General features: G+C 48.3%; 1 protein-coding gene across 3 annotated transcripts in view; it reads left to right on the top strand.

Moving 5' to 3' along the window:
- Positions 1–17,048, top strand: part of znf106a (zinc finger protein 106a) — a 34,799-nt gene that overhangs the window by 7,718 nt on the left and 10,033 nt on the right. For all 3 annotated transcript variants that reach the window (XM_045723774.1, XM_045723773.1, XM_045723772.1), the window contains 9 exons: positions 1–32; positions 3,384–3,578; positions 7,025–9,592; positions 12,299–12,843; positions 13,060–13,214; positions 13,537–13,597; positions 13,766–14,122; positions 14,217–15,072; positions 16,730–16,779. The exon at positions 1–32 is cut by the window's left edge. In XM_045723774.1, the coding sequence (XP_045579730.1) occupies positions 1–32; positions 3,384–3,578; positions 7,025–9,592; positions 12,299–12,843; positions 13,060–13,214; positions 13,537–13,597; positions 13,766–14,122; positions 14,217–15,072; positions 16,730–16,779 (4,819 nt within the window). The remainder of the gene's footprint in view (positions 33–3,383; positions 3,579–7,024; positions 9,593–12,298; positions 12,844–13,059; positions 13,215–13,536; positions 13,598–13,765; positions 14,123–14,216; positions 15,073–16,729; positions 16,780–17,048) is intronic.

Here is a 17,048-nt window from a genome sequence, read left to right as displayed (position 1 = left end):
CATCATCGTGAACTGGAGAACCTTAAAGGCCGGTGAGAACTACTGCTGAACTTACACTAACTTACCCATGCACTGAACTTACACTAACTTACTCAGACACTGAACTTACACTAACTTACCCAGACACGGGACTTACACTAACTTACCCAGACACTGGACTTACACTAACTTACCCAGACACGGGACTTACACTAACTTACCCGTGCACGGGACTTACACTAACTTACCCGTGCACGGGACTTACACTAACTTACCCGTGCACGGGACTTACACTAACTTACCCAGACACTGGACTTACACTAATTTACCCAGACACAGGTGCACAAATTGTTGCACATTTACCCTCATTTTCCCTTTCAGAGCAAATTGGATTATGTTTGCTTGAGATGAATGAATTCCCACAACTGTTTCAGGAAATGATTCTGCAACTCCTGTCAAATCTTGTGATCAGGAAAACCTTCCGGAACTTGACATTGGTCACGCGTGTGATTTGGTCACGCGTGTGATTTGGTCACGCGTGTGATTTGGTCACGTGTGCCCGTCCTAGCATTATCTGGAAAATGGGTAGGGGTACAGCTGCCACAACTATGGCATGTATTTATATATAGATACAATCTGACCGGAACAACAGTCTCAGACCAGCTGATTGTAACAACTGGCCCGGACCAACTGATGATTGGAACAGGCCCTAAAATTTTATTTTTGGCCCACCAGCCACTGTGGTAGGTAGATAAAAAAATATATATATATATACCAGCCATTAACTTTTACCACGTAAAATATTTTTCCTGACATAATTACATTAAAAAAAAATATCAGATGAGACAAAATGTTCAGCTGCCCTTTTTTTTTTAAGTGTGGGAGGTTACCGTGGTAACGGGGCCACTCACATCCTGTTGCGCGTCGTCTGTTTGAGATTTGGGATCTGGCTCTTCCACTATCAGCTGAAGCAGCAGGCTCAAACTAACTTTGGAAAAACAACCGAACTTGGGAACAGAACGAAGGTAAATAACTAAAGAAACACAAGAACAAAGTCTCACTTATTGTAGACTTTATGGTAAATGAGACAATCTTTTGTGCCTGTGTGCAGTGCCATCCAAGAAATGAATCTCTCTGCATTTCACTCAGTGCACACAGCTTCCCCTGCCAGGCAGTGTCCCAGCGCGAGGTGGTATATAGGATTCATGTTTCTCTGTGCGATTAGCAGCTATGAAATAAAACAGTAGAAATACTTTGAAAACAGCTCTGCATTTTCCTGTTATAAAACCCAACTCGGACACGTGCTCATACTTGACTTTGACTGTTTTTATTCGCAAATGTAATGTTCCCACTGTAGCCCTGCATATTGACCACATATTGACCACAATGGACATTCTTACCCGCCAGTATCTAAATCTAACCGTGTTAAATTTATGCCCTGGACTGAAACAACAGGCCCGGACCAACTGACTGGAACAACAGGCCCGGACCAACGGACTGGAACAACAGGCCCGGACCAACTGACTGGAACAACAGGCCCGGACCAACGGACTGGAACAACAGGCCCCGACCAAGGGACTGGAACAACAGGCCCCGACCAAGGGACTGGAACAACAGGCCCCGACCAAGGGACTGGAACAACAGGCCCCGACCAAGGGACTGGAACAACAGGCCCCGACCAAGGGACTGGAACAACAGGCCCCGACCAAGGGACTGGAACAACAGGCCCCGACCAAGGGACTGGAACAACGGATTGCGCATGCGTCCCAAATGGCACCCTATTCCCTACATAGTGCACTACTTTTGACCAGAGTACCTTTAAGGTCTTGGTCAAAAGAAGTACACTAAATGGGAGATGGGGTGTCATGTGGGACGCAGTCTGCACTCTGCAACTATTTCAAGTGACTGTCCTGGAGATTACTGAAATATGTGATCGCAGCGGTCAGGCTCTTAACTGTAACACCTAGAGGGAAGGAGAGGGGAATGTGTTACAATTCAGCGTACATTTGTTAGTTCTGGTTGTTTTTTTAAGATAAATAAGTATACTATATTATCATTAGTTCATGAGTTCCTAGTCTTTTCTTATGACTTTTTAAAAATACTGTTCCTTTTATTTAAAATGAATTAACGTCTTTGTCATTGGCAGTAAAATGGACATTCACTTACAGACGTTATCCCATTTTTTTTTTTTTTTTTAATCAAGTGAGAATTGCAGTCCACCACAAACCTATGAAAAACACATTTTGATTAGAGACTAAATGGAAAGATCTAGCCTGTATTGATTCACTGATTACGTTATTGAACCCATTGTTTTGATTCACAGATTACGATATTCAACCCATTGTTTTGTCTTGTGCCCTTTGTACTATTGCACAAGACTAAACGGTACACGTTCCAAATCAAACCCCCGAACCTCATCAACGAGCGTCAGGGAGCCGAGGTCAGGACAACGACGACAGGTTCAAACCTTTCAGAAACTCTAGCCAATAAAGTCACGGTAAATCAGGCCCCTCTACAGTGGTAGACATACTAGGTCGATGGTTTGTGTAGGCGTCCTAAATTGAACCCTATTCCCTTATAGAGGGCTCTGATCAACAGTAGTGCACTATATAGCGTTTAGGGTGCCATATAGGATGCACACTTCTTCTGGTGGTGGTGAATTATCTACAGCGGCTGTTTGGCCGAGGCTCCGGTTACAACCAGCCTCGTGATTGGTTCACAGGCTTAGCAGCTCCACAGTTGGGTATTCAGTAGGGGGGGGTTGTTATCTGAGGTGCATAGCAGAAATAGAGCGAGGCTGGCCCAGAGCACAGCCCCAGAGCACAGCGGACTTCCACCATGACAGCAGCAGCAGGGTTGCTAGGTTGAGGCTGCCGTCCCTCCCTCCCTGCCTGTCTCCACATCTTCCACCTCACGGCCGTGCTCCGTTGTGCTGCCTGGATGGCTGTGTAGTGTGTATCGTGGGATAAATGTTACCATGCTACCGACGACACACAGTCTCCTGCTCTCCGCCAGCCCTCCTCCTCCCGCCAAACTGCCTCCACCGACCTGCTGGAAACATCTAGAATCCTAAAAGATGTTCATGAAGACTTAAAACCAGCTGATCTGAACTCTCTTTTTTAATTTTTTTTATTGAAACGACAGCAAATAATACGTAATTTTGCCTCCTGATCTCTGAAGAATCAAAGAAACGGGAAGAGTATTTTTTGTTTAATAAGGATCGTTGAGTACTCTCCTTTTTTCCTTTTGATTACATTGAATTATTCCTTAAACTTAGGGCCGGCGTTGTCCAAGTGCTCTTCTGTAGACGAACAGGGAGACCCAGACCAGTTGTGACTAGAAGCACATATCACCATGCCGGAGGGTGTTATTATTGAAAGCCCACTGTCCCCTTCCTTCCCCAGAGACTGTGGCCACGAGTGCCGGGTGTGCCGGGTGACCATGGTGAGCCTAACGGACTACGCCGACCACATATCCAGCAGGGTGCACAAGCAGCGTGTGGAGACGGCAGAACGGGAAGGTGCCGGGAACGACCAGGAAGAGGAGTATTTCGACAAGGATCTGGTCAAACTGATCGAGATCCGGAAGGAAGTGATCAGGTAAGAAGAAGTAGAAGAAGAGGGGTGATTTTCTTCTTCTCCCCCACACGTATTTGTTTGTCTGCTAAACTCCGATGATTTGAATCGAGAACATTTATTCCTGGGTTGGGAAAAAACCCTTAGAACTGGCCGTAGTCTGATCATAGCGTAGTATCGTGATGTTCGGTCTGTGTGTCTGGACTAGTGGACCATGTATAGTCAAGTATTAGGTGTCATGGTTTGGGTCACTCTTCTCATTTAGCTGTGACGTGAACCGTACCCCTGCTCATAGAGGTAGAAAGAGGACTCTAGATGAATGTAAGGCATCGTTCTGTCACAGACGCCATATAATGGCACGGCGTCAAAGATGAGACCTCTTTTCTATCTCAGGATGCTGCTCATAGAGCCCAGGGCAGAGGGAGAGAGGGAGGGAGTCCAGGGCAGAGGGAGGGAGAGAGGGAGGGAGTCCAGGGCAGAGGGAGGGAGAGAGGGAGGGAGTCCAGGGCAGAGAGAGGGAGGGAGGGAGTCCAGGGCAGAGAGAGGGAGGGAGGGAGTCCAGGGCAGAGAGAGGGAGGGAGGGAGTCCAGGGCAGAGAGAGGGAGGGAGGGAGTCCAGGGCAGAGAGAGGGAGGGAGGGAGTCCAGGGCAGAGAAAGGGAGGGAGGGAGTCCAGGGCATTTGGAGGGAGGGAGTCCAGGGCATTTGGAGGGAGGGAGTCCAGGGCGGAGGGAGGGAGGGAGGGGGAGAGAGAGAGAGAGAGATCGTGTGTCAAGGAGTCCAGGGCAGAGGGAGGGAGGGGTCGTATGTCAGGGAGTCCAGGGCAGTGAGGGGGGGAGGGAGGGGTCATGGGCTGCCAGGATCACGGGCTTAACCTTTCTGAAGAGAGGGCTGAGTCACAGATAGTGGTGGTAGGATGTTCAGTTGGAAAACACATCAGCCTTCCATAGACCTTTGACCTGTATATCTGGCCTACATATTATGTGACCCGTTTTCCACACAGCGTTGAAAGACTTAAGCCGTAGGCCAGGCATCATCAACTTAATTATTGAGCGGGTTGGTCGGGGGTCCGGAACATAATTACAAATTGACAGCAAGAAACCCAAACGGATATAATATTTGATTAAAACATCATTTCAAATCTTGCTTACATTTGTATGTGATCACGTGTCTCTCTAATTATGTGTGTGAATACTTAGGAAACAAATTTCCAATAGTCAAATCACTTGGAGCTGATTTCCTGGTGTTTTTCTTCTTTTTTTTTTTAACGTTCCCCCCCTCCTTTCCAAAAACACACATTTTCTGGTTCAGAAAACTAAAATAAAACCACCCGGGGGCCAAATTCGGGCCGCGGACTGCCAGTTGGGGAAACCCTGCCCTAGGCTAAAGGAAGGATTTTCAGTGGGAACTGAAATGGGTCTTGAGATGGGTCTGAAAATGCCAAAGGATGTTTGAGGCTTGTCCAACTAGAACAGTAGGGTGTGTGTGTGTGTGTGTGTGTGTGTGTGTGTGTGTGTGTGTGTGTGTGTGTGTGTGTGTCACCAGCAACAGTTGGCTTGCAGCTGTCCCTGTGTCATATGACAGACCTTCTGCCCGGACCGCAGACCTCGTGGAGTTTAACACTCTGGGCAGGGGCCTGTCCCAAATGCCACATTATTCGTTATAGTGCACTGGAACCTGGTCAAAAGTAGTGCACTGTATATGGTGCACTACTTATATGGCACAGGAGGACCGTGCCAAAACTAACTGCTGCTGACAACTGGGGGAAATAGATAGTGTTGCTAGGCAGACTTTCAAATGGCACAATTTAGTAAGGTTACATGCACACAATAATACATTTTTTTGTGTATAGTCAGATTAATCGTTTGTTGTCTATGGGCAGATTAATAGTTTGTTGTTTGTAGTCAGATTAATAGAACAGTTTGTTGTGTGTAGTCAGATTAATAGTTTGTTGTGTGTAGTCAGATTAATAGTTTGTTGTGTGTAGTCAGATTAATAGTTTGTTGTGTGTAGTCAGATTAATAGTTTGTTGTGTGTAGTCAGATTAATAGTTTGTTGTGTATAGTCAGATTAATAGAATAGTTTGTGTATAGTCAGATTAATAGAATAGTTTGTGTATAGTCAAAGTAATAGTTTGGTGTGTGTAGTCAGATTAATAGAACAGTTTGGTGTGTGTAGTCAGATTAATAGAACAGTTTGGTGTGTAGTCAGATTAATAGAACAGTTTGGTGTGTATAGTCAGATTAATAGTTAGATTAATAGAATAGTTTGTTGTGTGTAGTCAGATTAATAGTGTGTTGTGTGTAGTCAGATTAATAGTTTGTTGTGTGCAGTCAGATTAATAGTTAGATTAATAGAATAGTTTGTTGTGTGTAGTCAGATTAATTGTGTGTTGTGTGTAGTCAGATTAATAGAATAGTTTGTTGAGTGTAGTCAGATTAATAGTGTGTTGTGTGTAGTCAGATTAATAGTTTGTTGTGTGTAGTCAGATTAATAGTTAGATTAATAGAATAGTTTGTTGTGTGTAGTCAGATTAATAGTGTGTTGTGTGTAGTCAGATTAATAGAATAGTTTGTTGTGTGTAGTCAGATGAATAGTTTGTTGACATGCTTTGCAAGAAGAACATTTTCCCTAAAAAATCCTGTTTACATGGACACAACTGTAATCAGGCTACCTGATAAACGTTCTGTCGCAGCGACCGTGTTGTTTTTGTGAATCCTATTTAATTCTGAGTTCGATTCTTCATATTTTTAGTTTTTCCAAACTCACTTCAGTGGTGAATAAGAGGCTGCTGGTGCTGGCCCAGATCAATTCCACCGCTGGAACTCTGATTTATAACTGTTCACGTGTCCTAATCATTTAAAAGATTGCTCAGAAAACCAAGTGTTTTTAATCAGCATATGTTTACGTCGACGTTGACCGTACGCCAATTTTTAAGATGAGCAGAATGAAGTGATGACAAGGCTAATGCTGTATTTGGTCTACTACCATAGTCTGTTAAATGTTGAATTATTAGTATGCATGTAAACGTACTCAATGTCATAAAACCACAGATCATGAAGGCTCCGTAGACCAGGTCAATGAAGGATGTTATATCACGAAGGCTCCGTAGACCAGATCTATGAAGGATGTTACAGTAGGTTATATCATGAAGGCTCCGTAGACCAGATCTATGAAGGATGTTACAGTAGGTTATATCATGAAGGCTCCGTAGACCAGATCAATGAAGGATGTTACAGTAGGTTATATCATGAAGGCTCCGTAGACCAGATCTATGAAGGATGTTACAGTAGGTTATATCATGAAAGCTCCGTAGACCAGATCTATGAAGGATGTTACAGTAGGTTATATCATGAAGGCTCCGTAGACCAGATCTATGAAGGATGTTACAGTAGGTTATATCATGAAGGCTCCGTAGACCAGGTCAATGAGTGGTTTTGACTTGTGTGTGTGTTTTCTCTCATGTCTCCAGGAGAGAGGAGGAGGCTGCAGCAAAGCGTGCCAGAGAGGAAGAGGCGCAGAGGAGAGAGGAAGAGGAGAGTCGGAAACGGCAGCAACAGATCCACAAGTGGAATGACGCACGGCAGTACTTCTACCAGAAGGGGGCGTCGTGGGACTGGAGATACCTCAACAAAACCCCTCCAACACCACCGCCGCTGCCACCACCTCGAAAATGCAATGGGCCTACCTGGCAGGGGCAGGGGTCCTGGGACTGCAGCTCTAACCCCGCTGGGGTTCGAAGTCCCTGGGAGACCCAGGAGGACATCAGGTTTCACTGGCACGACAGAAAGCAGGGCCGCAGCGCCACCTGGCACGCACAGGGACCACACAACGTCTTCAAGTGGTGCGCTGGACAGAGAGGCAGTGGCAGTCTGCACAGCAGGGAGGGAACCAATAAGAGATGGCAGCAGGAAGACTATCTCCAGCCTCCAACACAGCAGCAGAGAGGAGGGAGGGGAGCCTGGCAGCAGAACGGCAGAGGAGGAGGTAGTACGAGTCTATACAGCAGTAGCAGAGGGGGTAACGGACTTCCTGGTGTGCTCGCTGACCCTGTCGTGACGGAAGGGCTGAGCAGCACAGAGTCTCTTCACAGGATGGACCTCACCAGCGACCAGCTGGATCCAGTCGGGTCTTTCGACCAGCTACATCGAGACGCTCACTTTAAACCGCAGGATGACGGCAGGAAGGGTGGACACCAGAACATGGCCCAGGAAGGGCCAGCCGGTGGAGCAGAACGTGATCGTAAAAGCGGCACGGGGCCCAAGGCGTCCGGTAGTAATCCTAAACTAGACAAGGCCTGTCGCTGGTCCCCTTATCCGTCCCATAAGGAGACTTACCCTCATCCTCACCCCTCAGAGAAGCACCCAAAGGGTCCTCCTCCTCCCCCAACCTTCCAGACCCCCCAGATCCCTTCGGTCCAGGGCAGAGATGTGGACCTGAGGCCCAGACGTGACATAACGCTGGACCTTCACCACTCCTCGGGTCTGCAGCCGACTCAGTCCAGACGGGACCTGCGAGCAGGCCAGCAGAGAGCAGCACAGCATCAGAGGTCTCCTGATCACAGTGTAGAAGGGAGGGAACCCAGGAAGAATAGAGACATCTCTATAAGGATCAGTAGTAGTGATACCAGCAATAGTCTGAGGACAGACAGACAAACCACCTCCTCCTCCTCTTCCTCTGGGTCCACCTCCACCGGACGGAGGGCAACTAAGCCATCAGAGTGCCTTGAGAAAGGCCTGTCTTCCTCTTCTACTACCAACCCCAAGACCCACCTCAGTAGGGCCTCCAGCCCCACCCTCAACCTAACCTCCAGCCCCAAGACCCACCTCAGTAGGGCCTCCAGCCCTAGCCCCTCTACCACCTCCAGCCCCAAGACTCACCTCAGTAGGGCCTCCAGCCCCACCTTCAACCTAACCTCCAGCCCCAAGACCCACCTCAGTAGGGCCTCCAGCCCTAGTCCCACCCTCAACCTAACCTCCAGCCCCAAGAACCACCTCAGTAGGGCCTCCAGCCCCTCTACCACCCCCAGGACCCAGCTGAGCCGTGCCTCCAGCCAGGACTCGGACCAGCCCAGGTTGACCAGACACAGAAGCCAGGATTTGGGGAGGAGGCAGGGATCAAATTCCCCTCAGCAGGACCAGGAACAGCTGCTGACCGAGATGCTGAGGAGAGCCAAGGAGACACTGCTAGACAAGAGGAGTTCTGTGGAATTGTCCGTTGTTAACCCCAGGACGGAGGGACTGAAGACGGTGTCCAACGACCATAGGATGGAGATAAAGGAGAGAAAGATGGTGCTACACATCGAGGAACAACAACAACAACAGGTGGAGAGCTCTGAGGGCGTTAAGATTGGAGACGATGACGACGACGACAACAGACAGAAGAGAGGGAAAACGTCTCGACAGACCAGACAGGACAGAGCTAGCAGCAGAGTTAACCCAGGTGCTGCTACCGAGCCTTTGGAGACCATGATGGAGTTTGTGACGTCTCCCTCAGACAACCACCTTTCTGTTCAGTCTGTCCAGGTCAGTACTTCCACCGTGGAGTCCCCAGGGGGGGCTGTGCTCTCTCTCTCTCCCAGGGAGGAGGAGGAGGAGGCGGTGGGGGAGAAGGAGGCGGCGAGGGGCTTGGTGGCTGGTGCCGGAGAGGAGGCCATGGAAGTTGCAGACGCGGGGCTATGGTCAGACGGTGACCCCTTGAGAACCGTCGACCCTAACCTTGACCTTCACACGACCTCTGACCCCTCCTCAGGCTCCACCCAGACCAAACCCACCCTACCTTTAGCCCTGAAGAGGGACCTCACCCGACACATCGGCTCCAAGACCAAGAGCGGCGGCAGCCACGAGCCCAATCTGAACATCGCCCGGCGGATCAGGAATGTGAGCGGGACGAGGAGAGGGGACGCGGAGAAGGATTCGGGGCTGAAGCCGACGTTAAGACAGCTCATCAGCTCCTCAGGGTCACGACGCTGTGTCAACTGGGACCAGGTGTACCAGGAAGTCCACAGGAAGAAGCAGCAGCAGGGGAAAGGCATGCCCAGGTGAGAGGTCATCCGGAGAGTTACCTGCGGCGTGATGTACGACGCGTCTCAGTGTGGGAGTTCTGCGCTAGGATCAGTTTAGCCTTTTTAGATAGTAATATTACACTGAGCTCTTTTCATGACATGGACTGACCAGGTGAATCCAGGTGAAAGATATGATCCCTTATTGATGTCACCTGTTAAATCCACTTCAATCAGTGTAGATGAAGAGGTGACAGGTTAAAGAAGGATTTGTAAGCCTTGAGACATGGATTGTGTATGTGTGTCATTCAGAAGGTGAATAGGCAAGACAAAAGATTTAAGTGCCTTTTAACAAGGTATGGTAGTAGGTGCCAGGCGCACCGGTTTGTGTCAAGAACTGCAACGCTGCTGGGTTTTTCACGCTCAACAGTTTCCTGTGTGTATCAAGAATGGTCCACCACCCAAAGGACATCCAGCCAACTTGACACAACTGTGGGAAGAATTGGAGTCAACATGGGCCAGCATCCCTGTGGAACGCTTTCAACACCTTCTAGAGTCCATGTCCTGATGAATTGAGGCTGTTCTGAGGGCAAAAGGGGAAGGTGTTCCTAATGTTTGGTATAGTCAGTGTATAGTAATTATAGAGATAAAGGGGTACCTGATCCTAGATTAGCACTGCTACTCTGATGCTTGGTACATACACTCAGTGGCCAGTTTATTATGTACACCACCCCGTTTCACGGAAATGGATCGCTCCTACAGACAGTGAGTCGCGTGGACGTGGCTTGGCTATATAGAGCAGGCAGACATGCATCAAGGCATTCAGTTACTGTTTGATTGAACGTTAGAATGGGCAGTGACCTATTTTTTATGTAATTCTTTTTAACCTTTATTTAACTAGTCAAGTCAGTTAAGAACAAATTGTTATTTACAATGACAGCCTAGGAACAGTGGGGTTAACTGCCTTGTTCATGGGGCAGAACGACAGATTTTGTACCTTGTCAGCTCGGGGATTCAATCTTGCAACCTTTCGGTTACTAGTCCAACGCTCTAAACACTAGGCTACCTGCCGCCCCTCCACTCTAACCACTAGGCTACCTGCCGCCCCTACACTCTAACCACTAGGCTACCTGCCGCCCCTACAATCTAACCACTAGGCTACCTGCCGCCCCTCCACTCTAACCACTAGGCTACCTGCCGCCCCTCCACTCTAACCACTAGGCTACCTGCCGCCCCTCCACTCTAACCACTAGGCTACCTGCCGCCCCTCCACTCTAACCACTAGGCTACCTGCCGCCCCTCCACTCTAACCACTAGGCTACCTGCCGCCCCTCCACTCTAACCACTAGGCTACCTGCCGCCCCTCCACTCTAACCACTAGGCTACCTGCCGCCCCTCCACTCTAACCACTAGGCTACCTGCCGCCCCTCCACTCTAACCTCTAGGCTACCTGCCGCCCCTCCACTCTAACCACTAGGCTACCTGCCGCCCCTCCACTCTAACCACTAGGCTACCTGCCGCCCCTCCACTCTAACCACTAGGCTACCTGCCGCCCCTCCACTCTAACCACTAGGCTACCTGCCGCCCCTCCACTCTAACCACTAGGCTACCTGCCGCCCCTCCACTCTAACCACTAGGCTACCTGCCGCCCCTCCACTCTAACCTCTAGGCTACCTGCCGCCCCTCCACTCTAACCACTAGGCTACCTTCCTCCCCTACACTCTAACCACTAGGCTACCTACCTCCCCTACACTCTAACCACTAGGCTGCCCCTCCACTCTAACCACTAGGCTACCTGCCGCCCCTCCACTCTAACCACTAGGCTACCTGCCACCCCTCCACTCTAACCACTAGGCTACCTGCCGCCCCTACACTCTAACCACTAGGCTACCTGCCGCCCCTACACTCTAACCACTAGGCTACCTGCCTCCCCTACACTCTAACCACTAGGCTACCTGCCTCCCCTACACTCTAACCACTAGGCTACCCTGCTGCCCATGGCGACGTTCAGCGTGGTAGGATCGACAGTACGAGGCGTTCCGAGATACAGTATCTCAGAAAAACATCCGCCCACTTTCGCTTTTCGAGAACGACAGTGCGACAAACAAACACAAACCAACAAAAAACATCCAGTCACCTTGCAGTCCTGGTGGGTGAAAACAGCTCGTTGACGAGAAAAGGTCCAAGGAGAACGGTACAAGCTAACAAGCGGGCCACAAACAGAGCAGTAATAACGCAGTAACAACAGTGGTGTGTAGAACGACGCTACCGAACGCACAGCTCATTGGTCACTGAAGGGACCTAATTGCGTCAGACTACCAATACCGGGTTCCCCTCCTAACAGTCCATGTCCCCAATCCTGCCTGGTTTCAACGGTACAGGCTGGTCGACGGACGGTGGTGTAAATGGTGTGGGGAATGTTTTCCTGGCACGTGTTAGTTAGGTCCCTTGATGATGATGATGATAATAATTGAGCAATGTTTCCGTGCCTCGAATAATTCCGGATGTTCTGGAGGCAAAAAGGGGAGTCGAACCCGGGTACCTGATGGTGCACCTAATAAACTGGCCACTGAGTGTAGAGCCCCTTGTGCCTTTTTAACAGTAGCCTAGGCGCCAGTCTGTTTCTCCTCTCTTGCCAACTCCTAATGGAATCCATAATGCAGGTGTGTCCTGTCAGTCCTGTTAAATGTCTGAAGAGTTGATGGTAATGTATGACTGAACATGTGTCCTGTCTCGTCTTATCAGGTTTGGTATAGAGATGGTGTCCTGTGATCAGGAGGGTGAAGACATTCCTCTGACCGAGGGGTTTCAGTGGGAGACCCTCTTCGACCTCGGCGACTCTGGACCCGCCCTCGCCCCCGTGACTCCTCGCAAACGAAGCCTCTCGGAGAGTAGCGTGGCTCCAGACCGCTCGACCGCTAACCTCTCCTCTCTCTTCGGCGGTCAGACCCAAGGTCACGCAATGCCAGGAGAGAGGGCACCCGGAGATGGGGCTGGAAGGGAAGTGAGATGCAGCTCAGAGCAGCAAAGCTCGTCGTCCTTCAGAGACCCCCAGCAGCCTAAGGTGGAGGGGACACAGTGTGAGGACAGAGTACAGGGGCCACTACCAGAGGGGCCACCAGGGGTCCAGCCGAGACCTGACTCCGTGATGGGGGACAGCAGCTCGGGGACGGAACAGACCGACACGCAGGGAGCCAGGATGAAACGCCGTGCAGCTGGGGACATTCCATGCCCTGAAATCCCTAATTTAGAGAGGAAGAATAAAAGACTGAAGGTCAAGTCCAAGAAAGGTGAACATCCTGTTACTGTAGCAACTGTTACTATGGTAACTCCTCTAGGACAGCAGGACACTGGTGAACATCCTGTTACTGTAGTAACTGTTACTATGGTAACTCTGTCTATGGTAATACATGTGATGCTGTAATACTGTCTGAGATGGTCCCTGCTCAGGCCAGGTATTTTTTTGTCACTCAGTAAACCCATCATTGTATTGTATTCTCCTCCAGAGCGTCTGCAGGTGGACCATCTCCTTGCTGTGTCTCTGAGAGAGGAGGATCTGAGCCGGTCTCTACAAGGGGTCGACAACAGCCTGCTCCAGGCCAGGGCTGCTCTACAGGCTGCCTACATGGAGGTCCAGCGCCTCCTAGTGGTCAAACAGCAGGTACTACACCTCCCAGCCCAGACTACACTGGGTCCTGTCAGATTACATTTCAGTTCAAATAGGACATTCTTAATCCCAGAGTGACAACCAGGAAGTCCTTGTCAGTGTCTGTCCCCCATCATGTGGTATGAGCTGTTGGGGACAACCAGGAAGTCCTTGTCAGTGTCTGTCCCCCATCATGTTGTGAAGAAAGAGGAAGGTACAGCGGTAGAACGCCAGACAGAAATTACCCAGAGGTCCATGATAACATGATAATGAGGAACTTAAACCCATCCAAACGTCTTGGCCTAACATCATGTTATTGTTTTTGATGGTCTCTCAGGTTTCCATGGAGATGAGTACTCTCAGAAGGAAGCGTATTGAGTTGCTCCAAGGGATACAAGGTAAGATGATGATTTTGTGTCAACTAAATGACTGCTCTTTTTATTTTAATAAGTAGGTGTGGATCTGGGGTTTTGGGTAACTTGTTATATGCATGTATGAACCTTTTTGTAATGTCTTATAATACGGTTTTTAATATGTTCTGTTTTGGCTCTTGGTCTGTATCTCAGGTGGTGACAACCTTTCCCTGCCCAGAGTGAAGAGCTGTGAAGAGGAGATGCCTTTAGAGATGCCCCCCTCCCTGCTGTCGCCTCTAACAGAAGCCCCTGTCACCAATCCTAACCAGGTTCCCCTCTACCTCCCCCTCTGCTCCACGCCCCCCTCCCTGTCCCCTAGCCACCAGACCAAGCCCCAGACCCAGCCTGTCACACAGTCAGTAGTTATCAAGCAGGAGCCCCTGTCCCCTGGTAGGGTGACCACTGAGACAGAGGTTGCGGAGAGCACAGTTACAATCCACCAGCGACTTCACTACGGCCCTCACAGCACCACGCCAGAGCCCACGCCTATCCCTACAGCCCCTCGCACAGGTATGTCCTGTCACCACACACGCACACTGGTAAACTTTCATTCAGAAATGGCCTGAATTTAATCCTCCGTTTCTCTCGTTCTTCCTTTTCTTAGATTGTGCCCTCAGCTGCCAACCGGTAAGAGGGAGGAAGTCTGAGCATCACAGAGCCAGCAGAGAGCTCTCTCAAGAGGACAGCAGCCTACCCGTAGGAGCATGTGTAGAATGGAAGGACCCCTCAGCAGGTTCACCAGGCCTGGTCCATTCGGGAGAGAGGGGTGTCCAGGTTACCACAGAAGACAGGGGTAACTTCAAGCCCCACCCAGCCTCCCTGTCAGGCCCATCCAGCCGCAAGAGCTCCAGAGCCGGGGTCCAGGACCTAGACACCTCCCCCGTCCTTCCTCCGTCCCTCGCTCCGTCCATCGCTCCGCCTCAGGCGGAAGTGAAGACCGTAAAGCGCGTGAGGAAGTTGAAGAAGAAGAGGGTGCTGAGGAAGGCCAAGGGGGAGGAGCAACAGCTTGACAACAGCGACACAGAACTGGAGACGGAGACGACCTTCACCCGACCCGTCAGACTCCTCGGCACCCGCAGGAAAGCCAGTGGCGGATGCCGACCCCAGGTCACCACATCCTCCTCCACATCCACCTCCAGCCCGCCCGGAGCATCAGAGGACAAGAGAGAGCTTCCAAGGCCACCAAGGTCTCCAGCCACTAGACCCGAGGAGAAGCAGGAGGACTCTGACTCCTCTCTGGAGATGGTCGTACTCCCCCAGGCAGCTCCAGTGGAGGTGGTCACCATTGACACCTCAGGTCCAGAGGATGGAGACATGGACATCTGCGGTGTTGCCTGTCCACAGCCACAGCCCACTGTCTCACCCCCAGCCCCAGACACACTGAAGACAGAGCCCCAGAAGCTGGCTTGCAATGAGGTGACCTCCACCAGCGAGATGGATGGTAGCTCTGTAGTCAAGAGGTGAGCGTGGTATGTCAAGTACAGGTCTGGACAGGTATATTGGGCATCCTGATGCTTTTCTCAGATAATTCCCAATTTCTTCTAAAATAAGTTGAATTATTATTTTTTTAAATAATAATAAATAAAAAAAACGTATTGTATTTTCAACATTTTCAGAAGTAATTTTATTTATAGGTTAGGCTATAGGTTAAAATGCTATAGATTAGGCTATAGATTAAAAAGCTATAGGTTAAAATGCTATAGATTAGGCTATAGATTAAAAGGCTATAGATTAGGTTAAAATGCTATAGATTAGGCTATAGGTCAAAAGGCTATAGATTAGGCTATAGGTTAAAAGGCTATAGATTAGGTTAAAAGGCTATAGATTAGGTTAAAAGGCTATAGATTAGGTTAAAAGGCTATAGGTTAAAAGGCTATAGGTTAGGTTATAGATTAGGCTAAAGGTTGAATCCCGATATCGGGATAAGATCCCCAACAGGTTAAAAGGCTATAGGTTAAAAGGCTATAGATTAGGCTATAGGTTAAAAGGCTAAAGGTTAGGTTAAAAGGCTATAGGTTAGGTTATATGTTAAAAGGCTATAGATTAGGTTAAAAGGCTATAGATTAGGTTAAAAGGCTATAGATTAGGTTATAGGTTAAAAGGCTATAGATTAAAAGGCTATAGTTTAGGCTATAAATTAAAAGGCTATAGTTTAGGCTATAGGTTAAAAGGCTATAGATTAGGCTATAGGTTAAAAGGCTATAGATTAGGCTATAGGTTAAAAGGCTATAGATTAGGCTATAGGTTAAAAGGCTATAGATTAGGCTATAGGTTAAAAGGCTATAGATTAGGCTATAGGTTAAAAGGCTATAGATTAGGCTATAGGTTAAAAGGCTATAGATTAGGCTATAGGTTAAAAGGCTATAGATTAGGTTATAGGTTATTAGGCTATAGATTAAAATGCTATAGATTAGGCTATAGGTTAATATGCTATAGATTAGGCCATAGGTTAAAAGGCTATAGATTAAAAAACTATAGATTAAAAGGCTATAGATTAGGGTAAACGGCTATAGATTAAAAGGCTATAGATTAGGTTATAGGTTAAAAGGCTATAGATTAAAAGGCTATAGATTAGGTTATAGGTTAAAAGGCTATAGATTAGGCTATAGGTTAAAAGGCTATAGATTAGGTTAAAAGGCTCTAGATTAGGTTATAGATTAAAAGGCTATAGGTTAAAAGGCTATAGATTAAAAGGCTATAGATTAGGTTATAGGTTAAAAGGCTATAGATTAGGTTATAGTTTAAAAGGCTATAGATTAGGTTAAAAGGCTATAGATTAGGCTATAGGTTAAAAGGTTATAGATTAGGTTAAAAGGCTATAGATTAGGTTATAGATTAAAAGGCTATAGATTAGGTTAAAAGGCTATAGATTAGGTTATAGATTAAAAGGCTATAGATTAGGTTATAGGTTAAAAGGCTATAGATTAGGTTAAAAGGCTATAGATTAGGTTATAGTTTAAAAGGCTATAGATTAGGCTATAGGTTAAAAGGCTATAGATTAGGTTAAAAGGCTATAGATTAGGTTATAGATTAAAAGGCTATAGATTAAAAGGCATCAAAGGGTTTTGAGGTTTCTCATTCTTGACGTGTCTGTCCTGTCTGCTCCTCCTCTTACAGTGAAGTCCAGCTTCCCCTGACATCTGTCAAGCTGTCCAAAACTTCCTCAGGTAGGTCACAGTTCCAAGACTTCCTCAGGTAGGTCACAGTTGCAAGACTTCCTCAGGTAGGTCACAGTTGCAAGACTTCCTCAGGTAGGTCACAGTTGCAAGACTTCCTCAGGGAGGTCACAGTTGCAAGACTTCCTCAGGGAGGTCACAGTTGCAAGACTTCCTCAGCGAGGTCACAGTTCCCCACACTAGTCCCAAGACTTCCTCAGCGAGGTCACAGTTCCCCACACTAGTCCCAAGACTTCCTCAGCGAGGTCACAGTTCCCCAC

This window comes from Salmo salar, chromosome ssa09 (assembly GCF_905237065.1).
Source record: "Salmo salar chromosome ssa09, Ssal_v3.1, whole genome shotgun sequence".
NCBI classification, from domain to species: Eukaryota; Metazoa; Chordata; class Actinopteri; order Salmoniformes; family Salmonidae; genus Salmo; species Salmo salar.
This window is presented reverse-complemented; position numbering and strand designations above follow the sequence as displayed.